General features: G+C 36.0%; 1 protein-coding gene across 5 annotated transcripts in view; it reads right to left on the bottom strand.

The window, feature by feature from the left end:
• The window catches only part of KIAA0408 (KIAA0408 ortholog), a 33,456-nt gene that overhangs the window by 7,209 nt on the left and 12,628 nt on the right, over positions 1-13,619 (bottom strand). For 3 of the 5 annotated variants that reach the window (XM_067010715.1, XM_059083565.2, XM_067010716.1), the window contains exons 2-4: positions 10,285-10,539; positions 495-854; positions 327-406 (exon numbers count right to left, since the gene is read on the bottom strand). In XM_067010715.1, the coding sequence (XP_066866816.1) occupies positions 327-406; positions 495-854; positions 10,285-10,419 (575 nt within the window). In that variant the 5' untranslated portion in view covers positions 10,420-10,539. The remainder of the gene's footprint in view (positions 1-326; positions 407-494; positions 855-10,284; positions 10,540-13,619) is intronic. The other 2 variants (XM_067010717.1, XM_067010718.1) reach the window with 1 other exon arrangement.

The following is a 13,619-nucleotide window of genomic DNA, read 5'->3' on the forward strand; positions in this document are numbered from 1 at the left end:
AAATACTCAAAATAAAAAAGAATTCCATTGGAGTATACTTGTTAATTTATTATTTTTTATGGTTAGTATAACTTCACTAAACACCAAAAAAGTAAAGTATGCCTAACAGTCAAACTACAAAGAGAATTAGAAGATTTGCTTTAAGAATTAGTGAACAGAGAAATATACAATTTAAGTTTTTATCTCCTAAGATAACATATTTTAACAGTATTATTAATTCTCACTAACAAAGTGTTAGATGCTAAAGGAAGTTTGGATTCATTAACTAAAAACAACATTCTTTTTGATTTTCCAACATAAAAATCATCACAGATGTACCAGCCTACCTTCTGTGGTTAGAACGCTTTCGAATTTCCTCTTGAAAGCCGCATAATTCTTCACTAACTTTGGCAAGTTCTTCAAGAGCCTTTACACATATAAGCAATAGCATGTTAGCCCTTTGAAATGTAAATATGTCTTTAGAAACAGTACTAGGCCAATCCTGGCTTACTTACTGTGTTGAGGGCGCCAGAGCAGCTCTTGTTCTCTTCCTCAGAAGTCCTCAGGTCAGGCGGGGTCTCACATTCCTTTTGGTTGTCTGTGGCCATAGAATCCATTAACCCTACTTTTGATTTTTTGATTGTTTTTTGTTCCTTACACATTTGATTTCTTTCACTGAGTAAGCTCTGCCCTGTTTTACCTTTTTTTCCCAGACCATTCCTGTGTTTCATCCCTGTAAATTCACATTGTCTTGAATTGGGATAATTTGGAGAAGATTCCATCATTTTGTCTTGAATGGCCTTTTCACGATCAAGATCAATAATCGCACGTTCACTCATGTTGATTTTCCTCCGAAGCTCTACTTCATGGCAGAGCTGTAAAGAAAACAAAGATAAAAATTTCCCCTTAATCCACTCTCTCAATATTTTTGATACTATGCATACTGTTCTGAGTTCTCTTTGCCAGATTACTATATACTACCCCACGGTATTAATGCTTATGCTTCCAAATAACAGTTCTAAAGTCTGGATTAGCTGGAACAACTTTGAGGAACCATAAAGACTACTTTCAGTAGGTCAAAGCATGGATGGTAATTTCTATTCTTCTGAGTAGAAATCAACCCATTCAAAAATGAAACAAACCTGTGTTTATATATAGATATCATGATGATACAGAAGCACTGTTAACAAAATTGGAATGATTCGAATCAATTACTGGCAATGCTCTCTAACTGCTTTCAGAGAGAAGCGAGAGTTTAACTAACATTAAGGTCATATTTTTAAAATATATGATCCTATATGCCAACATTTAACTGTCTAAATAGTTGACAATCTCATATAGTAACTCAGCTAATTCTGTCCCTAAGTAGACACTTGGCAATCAAAATATGTAACTTTTGGAAGTTACATTGGTGAGGGACAGGTAATTCTGAGATTTTTTTTTTTTTTTTTTTTTTTTTTTACTTCCAAGTCTACATACATTCAAAAAATGTTTCCTGTCCTAATGAAAACAAATGTGACCCTGTCCTAGGTAATACAATAGAACTCTAAGGTGTTGATCATCTATTAGTCTATGCTAAAGTGGGCCCCAAATTAGTTCTTGAGAGTTCAGTTTAACCTGCAGGCTATTACTGGCTTTCTCTTTAGGTGTTCTGGGAAAGCTTGTCAAATTCCAGACAGTCAGAGAACTACTAAAGCAAATGACTCTACATTTTACAGTCACAACCTATATCTGCACTACATCTATCATTCAAAGAATAACAGAGAACTTCTGCTCCCAGATCCTTGTCCTGGCTGTGAGCCCCAGCCGCCCCTCGCCTCTGCAGGAGACCCTCCAGCAATAGCAGCTGAGTGGCTTACAGGGTCTTGCTGCTCGGGCCAGGTGTCAGCCTGAGCCTCTGAAGTGGGAGAGCTGAGTTCAGGACATTGGTCCACCAGAGACCTCCCAGCTCCATGAAATATCAAACAGCGAAAGCTCTCTCAGAGATCTCCATCTCAACACTAAGACCCAGCTCCACTCAACAACCAGCAAAATACTGTGGCTGGACACCCTATGCCAAACAATGAGTAAGACAGGAACACAACCCCACCCATTAGTGGAGAGGCTGCCTAAAATCATACTAAGTTCACAGACACCCCAAAACACACCACCGGATGCGGTTCTGCCCACCAGAAAACCAAGATCCAGAATCATCCACCAAAACACAGGCACCAGTCACCTCCACCAGGAAGCCTTCACAACCCACTGAACCAAACTTACCTACTGGGGGCAGACACCAAAAACAACATGAACTACGAACCTGCAGCTTGTGAAAAGGAGACTCCAAACACAGTAAATTAAGCAAAATGAGAAGACAGAAAAATACACAGCAGATGAAGGAGCAAGGTAAAAACCCACCACACCAAACAAATGAAGAGGAAAGAGAAAGTCTACCTGGAAAAGAATTCAGAGTAATGATAGTAAAGATGATCCAAAATCTTGGAAATAGAACAAACACAAGAAATGTTTAACAAGGACCTAGAAGAACTAAAGACCAAACAAACAGTGATGAACAACACAATAAATGAAATTAAAAATTCTCTATAAGTAACCAATAGCAGAATAACTGAGGCAGAAGAACGGATAAGGGACCTGGAAGACAAAATAGTGGAAATAACTACCACAGAGCAGAATAAAGAAAAAAGAATGAAAAGAATTGAGGACAGTCTCAGAGACCTCTGAGACAACATTAAACACACGAACATAAGAATTGTAGGGGTCCCAGAAGAAGAAGAGAAAAAGAAAGGGTCTGAGAAAATATTTGAAGAGATTATTTCCTACATACCTTCCCTAATATAGGAAAGGAAATAGTCAAGCCCAGGAAGGGCAGAGAGTCCCATATAGGAAAAATCCAAGGAGAAACATGCCAAGACACATATTAATCAAACTATCAAAAATTAAATACAAAGAAAAAATATTAAAAGCAGCAAGGGAAAAACAACAAATAACATACAAGGGAATCCCCATAAAGTTAACAGGTAATCTTTCAGCAGAAACTCTGAAAGACAGAGGGAGTGGAAGGACATATTTAAAGTGATGAAAAGGAAAAACCTACCAACAAGATTACCCAAAGCAGTTCATTCAGGTTCCACGGAGAAATTAAAACCTCTACGGAGAAGCAAAAGCTAACAGAATTCAGCACCACCAAACCAGTTTAACAACAAATGCTAAAAGAACTTCTTTAGGCAGGAAACACAAGAGAAGGAAAAGACCTACAATAACAAACCCCAAACAATTAAGAAAATGGTAATAGAAACATACATATCGATAACTACCTTAAATGTAAATGGATTAAATGCTCCAACCAAAAGACATAGACTGGCTGAATGGATACGAAAACAAGACCCATATATATGCTGTTTTTACAAGACACCCACTTTAGACCTAGGGACACATACAGACTGAAACTGAGGGGATGGAAAAAGATATTCCATGTAAATGGAAATCAAAAGATAGCTAGAGTGGCAATTCTCATATCAGAAAAAATAGACTTTAAAATAAAGATTATTACAAGAGACAAAGAAGGACACTACATAATGATCAAGGGATCAACCCAAGAAGAAGATATAGCAATTGTAAATATTTATGCACCCCAAATAGGAGCACCTCAGTACATAAGGCAAATGCTAACAGCCATAAAAGGAGAATACGACAGTAACACAATCATAGAAGGGCACTTTAACGCCCCACTATAAACAATGGACAGATCATCCAAAATGAAAATAAATAAGGAAACACAAGCTTTAAATGATACATTAAACAAGATGGACTTAATTGATATTTATAGGACATTCCATCCAAAAACAACAGAATACACTTTCCTCTTAAGTGCTCAAGGAACACTGTCCAGGATAGATCATATCTTGGGTCACAAATCAAGCCTTGGTAAATTTAAGAAAATTGAAATCATATCAAGTATCTTTTCTGATAACAACGCTATGAGCCTAGATATCAATTACAGGAAAAAATCAGTAAAAAATACAAACACAGGGAGGCTAAACAATACACTACTAAATAACCAAGAGATCACTGAAGAAATCAAAGAGGAAATCAAAAAATACCTAGAAACAAATGACAATGAAAACACGATGAAGTTTATAGCAATACAATCCTACCTCAAGAAATAACAGCAATCTCAAATAAACAACCTAACCTTACACCTAAAGCAATTAGAGAAAGAAGAACAAAAAAACCCCAAAGTTAGCAGAAGGAAAGAAATCATAAAGATCAGATCAGAAATAGATGAAAAAGATCAATAAAACTAAAAGCCAGTTCTTTGAGAAGATAAACAAAATTGATAAACCATTAGCCAGGCTCATCAAGAAAAAAAGGGGAAGACTCAAATCAATAGAATTAGAAATGAAAAAGGAGAAGTAACAACTGACATGCAGACATATGAAGGATCACGAGAGATTACTACAAGCAACTATATGCCAATAAAATGGACAACCAGGAAGAAATGGACAAATTCTTAGAAAAGCACAACCTCCCATGACTGAACCATGAAGAGATAGAAAATATAAACAGACCAATCACAAGCACTGAAATTGGAACTGTGATTAAAAATTTTCCAACAAACAAAAGCCCAGGACGAGATGGCTTCACAGACGAATTCTATCAAACATTTAGAGAAGAACTAACACTGATCCTTCTCAAACTCTTCCAAAGTGTAGCAAAGGGAGGAACACTCCCAAACTCATTCTACAAGGCCACCATCACCCTGGTACCAAAACCAGACAAAGATGTCACAAAGAAAGAAACTACAGGCCAATATTACTGATGAACATAGATGCAAAAATCCTCAATAAAGTACAGGCAAACAGAATCCAACAGCACATTAAAAGGAACATAAACCATGATAAAGTGGGGTTTATCCCAGGAATGCAAGGATTCTTCAATATACACAAATCAATCAACGTGATACACCATATTAACAAATTGAAGAATAAAAACCATATGATCATCTCAATAGATGTAGAAAAAGCTTCTGACAAAATTCATCACCCATTTATGATAGAAACCCTCCAGAAAGTAGGCATAAAGGAAACTTACCTCAACATAATAAAGGCCATATATGACAAACCCACAGCCAACATTGTTTTCAATGCTGAAAAACTGAAACCATTTCCACTAAGATCAGGAAGAACACAAGGCTGCCCACTCTTACCACTGTTATTCAACATAGTTTTGAAACTTTTAGCCACAGAAATCAGAGAAGAAAAAAAAACAATAGGAATCCAAACTGGGAAAGAAGAGTAAAACTGTCACTGTTTGCAGATGACATGATACTATACATAGGAAATCCTAAAGTTGCTACCAGAAAACTACCAGAGCTAATCAATGAACTTGGTAGTGTAGCAGGATACATAATTAATGCACAGAAATGTCTGGCATTCCTATAAACTAATGATGAAAAATCTGAAAGAGAAATTCAGGAAACACTCCCATTTACCATTGCAACAAAAAGAATAAAATACCTAGAAATAAACCTACCTAAGGAGACAAAAGACCTGTATGCAGAAAACTATAAGACACTGATGAAAGAAATTAAAGCTGATGCAAACAGATGGAGAGATATACCATGTACTTGGATTGGAACAATCAACATTGTGAAAATGACTATACTTCCCAAAGCAATCTACAGATTCAATGCAATCAAACTACTCTCACACCATCAATGGCATTTTTCAAGAACTAGAACAAAAAATTTCACAATTTGTATGGAAACACAAAAGACCCCAAATAGCCAAAGCAATCTTGAGAAAGAAAAACGGGGCTGGAGGAATCAGGCTCCTGGATTTCACACTATACTACAAAGCTACAGTAATCAAGGCAGTATGGCACTGGCACAAAAAAAGAAATATAGATCAACGGAACAGGATAGAAAGCCGAGAGGTAAACCCACGCATATATGGCCACCTTATTTTTGATAAAGGAGGCAAGAATATACAATGGAGAAAAGACAGCCTCTTCAATAAGTGGTGCTGGGAAAACTGGACAGCTACATGTATAAGAATGAAATTAGAACACTCCCTAACACCATACACAAAAATAAACTCAAAATGGATTAAAGATCTAAATGTAAGGCCAGACATTATAAAACTGTTAGAGGAAAACATAGGCAGAACACTCTATGACATAAATCACAGCAAGATCCTTTTTGACCCACCTCCTAGAGAAATGGAAATAAAAACAAAAATAAACAAATAGGATCTAATGAAACTTAAAATCTTTTGCACAGCAAAGGAAACCATAAAAGACACGAGAAGACGACCCTCAGAATGGGAGAAAATATTTGCAAACAAAGCAACTAGCGAAGGATTAATCTCCAAAATTTACAAGCAGCTCATGCAGCTCAATATCAGAAAAATAAACAACCCAATCAAAAAATGGGCAGAAGACCTAAATAGATATTTCTCCAAAGAAGATATACAGATTGCCAACAAACACATGAAGGGATTCTCAAAATCACTAATCATTAGAGAAATGCAGATCAAAACTACAATGAGATATCATCTCACACTGGTCAGAATGGCCATATCATCAAAAAATCTAGAAACAATAAATGCTGGAGAGGGTGTGGAGAAAAGGGAACTCTCTTGCACTGTTGGTGGCAATGTAAATTAATTCAGTCACTATGGAGAACAGTATGGAATCTCCTTTAAAAACTAAAAATAGAAGTGTCATACGACCCAGCAATCCCACTACTGGGCATATACCCTGAGAAAATCATAATTCAAAAAGAGTCATGCCCCACAATGTTCATTGCAGCTCTATTTACAATAGCCAGGACATGGAAGCAACCTAACTGTCCATCAACAGATGAATGGATAAAGAAGGTGTGACACATATATACAATGGAATATTACTCATCCATAAAAAGAAATGAAACTGAGTTATTTGTAGTGATGTGGATGGACCTAGAGACTGACTGTCATACAGAGTGAAGTAAGTCAGAAAGAGAAAAACAAATACTGTATGCTAACAGATATATATGGGATCTGAAAAAAAAAAAATTGTTCTGAAAAACCTAGGGGCAGGACCAGAATAAAGACACAGACGTAGAGAATGGACTTGAGGACACAGGGAGGGAGAAGGGTAAGCTGGGATGAAGTGAGAGAGTGGCATGGACATATATACACTACCAAATGTAAAATAGATAGTTAGTGGGAAGCAGCCGGGTAGCATAGGGAGATCAGCTCAGTGCTTTGTGTCCACCTAGAGGGGTGGGATAGGGAGGATGGGAGGGAGACACAAGAGGGAGGAAATATGGGGATATATGTATATGTATAGCTGATTCACCTTGTTATACAGGAGAAACTAACATATCATTGTGAAGCAATTATACTCCAATAAAGATGTTAAAAAAAAAGAATAACAGATTTACTGCTGCTCAATATTTACCTAAATCTCAGATGAGTGAAGCACTATAACATAGTTAATGCCTGAAGGATATGCCATGCATTTATGCCCTAAATACTTATAAAACTGTAGTTGGATGAAGTCAGGATAGCATCAAATTGCAGTCATGAATCAACTGTTTTGGCCCCTGTAAAATTATCTGTACTGAACAGTTGTGGCCATTAAAGCTTTGGCTAACTTTGCGGGACATTATAAGAAGCAACCCTCAAAACACCATGCTAAATCTAAGGATGCTATTGGTAGCATTGTCCTCTTTTACAGGAGTCATGGGTGGAAACAAAATTGCTTTAGTTGCAAAATCAGGGACGAAAGTGTTATTTCTGGGAAATAGGTTTGCTTCTGCTTTCTCAATACTGAGAAATATGCATTTGATCATTTTTTGTTACTTACTAGAAAGACAGATTTGCTGCATGCATTTCACAAAGGATCCTTCCTCTTGTCTTCATCTCATCTTTCTCTTCTAGTTTTGGAATACTTTACCTTACCTAGAATTTTATTTGACATCTTAAATTCTCTTGGGGACTTAGGTAAAGTATGAATAAACAAATATCATTATATTATTGATGGAAAACCATTTATTTTGTACAAGGAAATCTGTGTTACTTGGTACCTAGCTCTTTTCAATGGTTATCTGATCAAAGGAGAAAATGAGGAAAGATGGCAATGTGATAAAAAAAATTGCCAGGTATCTATTAACTCTGTTAAGGGTATCTATCTGGATTAGTCTAGGTTTCAAAGATCCAAGTATGTACATCTTCATTTTGTAATAGTAAATGCAATGATTGTGGATAGTCGCTGAACAAAGAATCATTAGCATCTTAATACCCAACACTGATCCTCTCACTAATGACATTTTTACTTGGAATCACAGAAGTTATATGCATGCACCAGGAAATGTACAATTTTCTAACATATGGCTCAATAAGTTGTGTTTGATTTAATACACAGAGCTTAGTGATAAATACAAAAGAAATACAGTCTATTATGCTTGTGTCATGTTACATTTTTTCCAAGTGTTGATTTTTAATTTTAGTTAAAAATATTGTCCTGATTTTCTGTGACATGTGAGGACAATTTCCTCCTGTTTTCTACTCCCAGCTGTATAGCCTCTAAGAAGGTATACTCTTACAGGTATAAAGCTGGGAGTGGGAAAAAATACATACATACTATGCCATTTTATATAAGGAACTTGAGAGCATCCATGAATTTGGTATCTACAGGGGCTCCTGGAACCAATCTCCCATGTATACTGAGGGACAACTATATTAGAATGATAAGGGGAGCACAATGCTAGTATTCGGGTTTTGAACAGCGTCATCTCTGGGTGGGTAGTTTGGGTAAGCACATTCTCTAAACAGATTCCCAGGTATGGTGTGGTATACTGCCAGCAGAATGACATAAATAGCACCACAGCTGCCATCCAAGATAAAGAAAAAATATTCCAGCCCTTCTGTCAGTATTTGTATGGACTATCACCTATGTTTAAAGTATGTTTAATGCCTGCTAATTGATAAGGCTAATATTTTCCATAGATGGAATCTACAGAGCTGTCAGAATAATTATTTGACAATAACAAATTTAACCAGACAGCAGAATATCTTAGCTACATGGCTTAAACAACTGGCTAGACTAATCCTGACTCCCTTAATTATTTTGCCTGGATGCTAGAATTATCTGAGATTGTTACTAACTGGACCTTCCAAACCTTTGGAAGCCAATGAGTTCAGGTTTCGAATCGGAGTTGTGGATTTTGATTTGACCTAGCCATCTCCCTGTTGATCCAATCAAAGCCTCTGGATGGAGAAGTTAAGAGAGCGAGCAAAACGCATTTTCCAAACTATAGAAGGATGAGAAGTAAATTCTCCTTTCAATCTGTAATTGTTTACTACATGCCTGCCTTCTCAGCTCTATTTTAGAATAGTCACATGGCTATTCTTTTTTATTTTTCCTTTTAGCATGCCAATTTGTATTTTATCCATAACCAATTATAGGGCTGTTAATAAGAAAAATATCTGCACTATAAACACATAAAGCACCAGCTTTGATTGTCTGTGAATAAAGGCCAAGGAGTCTATTAAAATAACTGCCTTGGCAATGTGCACAAAACCATATAAGTCAACAGCAGGGAATGTTACAAGAAAGCAAGATAAGCATAAATAATTTTCAGTTGGAACAAGCTTGAATATACATCAATGCAGATACTTAAAGGAAATATCATAGGCCAAACAGGGTGAAGGAATAAAATTATTATTTGTACCAGAGTCTCAGCATGTCATTTTTTATAAATTCTTTCCAAATAAATGTGCCAATAAATGTGCCACACCTTGCCAGGATAAATACCATGTCCACCTCCATTTTCTTTTTGATATAAGACACTCTTTTTGATTATACTGAATTATCTAATACATAACTGCCTTTAGTAGACATTATTCATAAGTCATCTCAGAAAAGATCTGTATTTTAATGCCCAATTATAATTTTACTAAAATATGTTCCACTAATTATGTTTTTCTTCTGTTTTCATCCTGGGCCCGGAATTTGAAAACGTATGCAAAATACATACCTCACTTTTGACACCACGGCACTCTAGTCAGAAAATAATAAATTGATACACTTTAGAAGACATTTCAAGTTCTAATGTGCATGCAAAGCTATAAAATAAGCATAGTCTCTACGGTAGCATTGGGTTAGGTTATGCGATTTGGGGTCTAGTAAATATCACTGAGCCATGCATCTTTTAGGTGGAATTGGAAAGTAAAAATAGTTTCCAATACAAAACAAACCAACGGAATTTTTGTTCTGAGTTTTAAGTTTCCAGTGCATTCAAAACAAATCAATTTGTACCTCTTCTATCTTCTTCTGCATGATCTTCCATTGACTTTCCCATTCCTTTCTTTCATTGTCAAACTGGTCCAGTAATTCCATCTTTTCCTTGCGCCAGTTAGTCTCTGTGTTCTCCCACTGCTTATGTAGGTCCATGGCAACCGTGTGAGTGTTTGTGAAGGGGTGTTTCTGCCCGTCTCTGCCTTCTCTTAACTGTTTCTTGGAAGCTTGGAGTTGTTTTATTTGAAGCAGTCTCACTTGCCTTTAAAATAAAGCCTAATATAAACATAACAAGAGAGAGTTCCAAATCCATGTGCTTTCTGGAAACATTTTATCAGTTTGTCAAGAGCCATTGACATAAACAAACTTTAGGAAAATTGGACTCAAAAGAAGAGATGACAAAAATATCTGCCTAAGGAGAAACTAACACAAAGAAAAAAGTATCATCCAAACTTTTTTTCTTCCCTTTTCTGAGACCAGACAGTAAAATTACAGTAGACAGGGTTGTTAAATGCATGTGTGAGATATAAGTATTCCTTTAACTAACCACTTAATCTAAACATAGAATTTTTCATGGCTATGTAAGAGTGGAAGTATGAAATTCAACTGTTTAGTCACATCTACACAACTGTGGTAGATTCTGCTGCAATAGAATTACTTCTTCTGTTCTGATGCAACCAGATTATACATTTCTGTGACTTAAAGTCCTGAGACGGTATTGGACTACAATCTCAATTTTACATTCAGAGTTCAAGCTTGTGGCAAACGTGATTACTGTTATCAATAAGACCGCAGTGTTGGTAGTAAGTCTGGGACTGATGTATCAGCAAGAAACCAAACTAAAGCATAAAAAAAATTGTCATTATTTTATTTTATCAAGTTAAATGTAAAAGCAGCAAAATTATCCTGAAAGCCATATGTTAACATTTATCCATGCTCTTTTTTCCTTCTAATAGACTATATATCAGAACCTATCTTCTGATACTGAATACAGAGAAATGAAAAAAATGTTTTCATCAGTTTGCAGGGAAATTCTTGATCATATTAAGGAGTGACTGAAATAATTAGATTTCTAGCATTTAGGGCATGTGTATTCAGGATCTGAAGATGCACTTTAAAATATTTGATTGGTAACTCTGTTATAAATCACCTAAAATTTCTGAGATTTAGTTTATTTACATTAAAATGGGGGATATCCACAGGGTTATTACAAGATTAAATGACATATGGACTGCAAATTGGTTTGAGAAATATAAAATTTCCCCTAATTTTTGCTTTAAAAAATCTTGTGCTGACTTCCACTGAGAATATTTTTATTACTAAAGTCAGATACATTTTTCAATGGGTAGAAAAGCGCATTTAAAATGTTTGAATCTCCTTCTAAGATAATCACGCCTATAAGAAGCCTTAACTCTTTAGCTTTTAAAAAGCTAAAGAGTTGGCCAAAGAAAAGCTAATTTGGCCATGACTAAAATGCCTTAACTTACCAGGTGGTAGCTGATGCTAATTTTGAGCAAAGTTCTCGAGACTCAGTAGCTGCCTGGGTTCTGGCATTGTCTAATAAAGCCCACGTAAACAGGAAGCAAGCCCCATTCTGCAGTCATAGAAGACGGCCGCATATTTTATATCCCAAATATAAGATAAACATTGAAGACATTCGATTTTTGTCAGACTGCTCTGAACATGCATATCCAAGTGGCAAACTGTTTCAAACATGTATTTTTGAGTTGCAATCTATTAATGAATTATAACAGACTAATAAGGATTTTAAAATGTCAGTACTATATGCAGGGCTCCAGCCTCAAAAACACCCTAATAATATTGGGATCTATATGGTTACTCTTCTCTCAAAATTTTTGCTACAGATACTTTGATCATTCTTACCTATTTCTTTGGCACTCACAAAACTATGACTAATTCAGCCAAGAAAAACAAGTAATTTCAGATTTAGCCATTAAAAACACTATCACGTCTCATTTTATCCACTCAGCCATGCCCTTTTTCTAATCTCATTTTCCATCCTCCCTGTCATCCTTCCTTCCTTTTGCTACCCTCCAATCCTGTGAGACAGTGACCACAAATACCTGCCACAGCAAATGCAAGTTGCCCCCAAATAAATGTGTCGATGGAGACATAACAAAACGAAGATAGTAAAGAGTGTACAGAATTTTGTGTTTTGGTGAATCTGTTATTGATCTTGATTACCTATTAATTTCTAGGTTCATCTAATAACTATTTGCAGGAAATGCATACAGTGCTAATTTTCAGAGACTGCATACTGCTTTAAACTATATGTAATTAACTGTGAGCTGAAACTATCTTGCCGACTAGCGGGTATTTAACATTGAAACTTCTTAGGAAGAGTGAAGTGATCTAAGACATCAAGAGGCAGTTGCAGATTTAACCAAAGGTGTTACAGAAAGAGCAGACTAATTTCAAGCTACCTGGAGAAGAGGTGCTATGATACTCCATGTTTCATTCCGTCTTCAAACACTGTAAATGTTCAGAAATCATCATGAAGTTTCTCCTACAATTATGTAACAAATGGCTCCAATTTTTCTTTTTATTTCTAACTCTTCTTGAACCACTTCCAGGTCAGAGTGAAAGGGCACCAGACCCTTTTCTTTTTTATATACCTGAAGAAGATCATCTAGGAAAACCCTCAATCAGGCTTGCTCCTGGTTAACAGGACTATACATAAACTGAGGTAATGTTCCCGAAGCAGACAGAATCCTGCACTTAATTGCAAAGAGCCAAATTCATCACTTAATATGGAGAAGGGCCAGTCTACAGAGCTTCCCCTTTCCAGGACCAGAGCAATATCTAGTGCCTTAAAACGTAATGGCTATGGATAAAAAACAAGCCTTGGAAAGAAAATTCCTATAGGGCAATACCTGTGCCAATTTCTGTGGGAGGGTTTATTTCGCCTTTCTAGTATCTATGTCGTCATAAATGTCAAATGTGATACGGCTGAATATATTGCTTTCTCCTCTAAAAATAAAGTGGGGTCCATAGAGTTTTGGGAGAATTAAATGTGCACAAAAGAGAATGCTTAATCAAAGCGACTAACACTGTTTTGGATCATAATGGATGCTCAATAAATGCCTGTTTCTTGGTTTCTTCCTTCTGTCCTTGTCTCCCTCCCGTTTTGTGTTCCCCTACCCTCCTTCCTTTTATTTATCTTCCTCTAGAATAAAACTGATTTTGATTTTGATTTAATTAGAAAATTCATAGAAGCAAGTGTAATTGTGTGAACTCATATTTTTAACAGTTTTCCTTTGCCCTCAGTATTTTTCAAGTATTTTAAGAATACAAAGCAGGTTAAATATTTAGGAAATTATTTTATTGTTAGCAAA

The sequence above is a fragment of the Kogia breviceps genome, chromosome 13 (assembly GCF_026419965.1).
Source record: "Kogia breviceps isolate mKogBre1 chromosome 13, mKogBre1 haplotype 1, whole genome shotgun sequence".
Classification (NCBI taxonomy): domain Eukaryota; kingdom Metazoa; phylum Chordata; class Mammalia; order Artiodactyla; family Physeteridae; genus Kogia; species Kogia breviceps.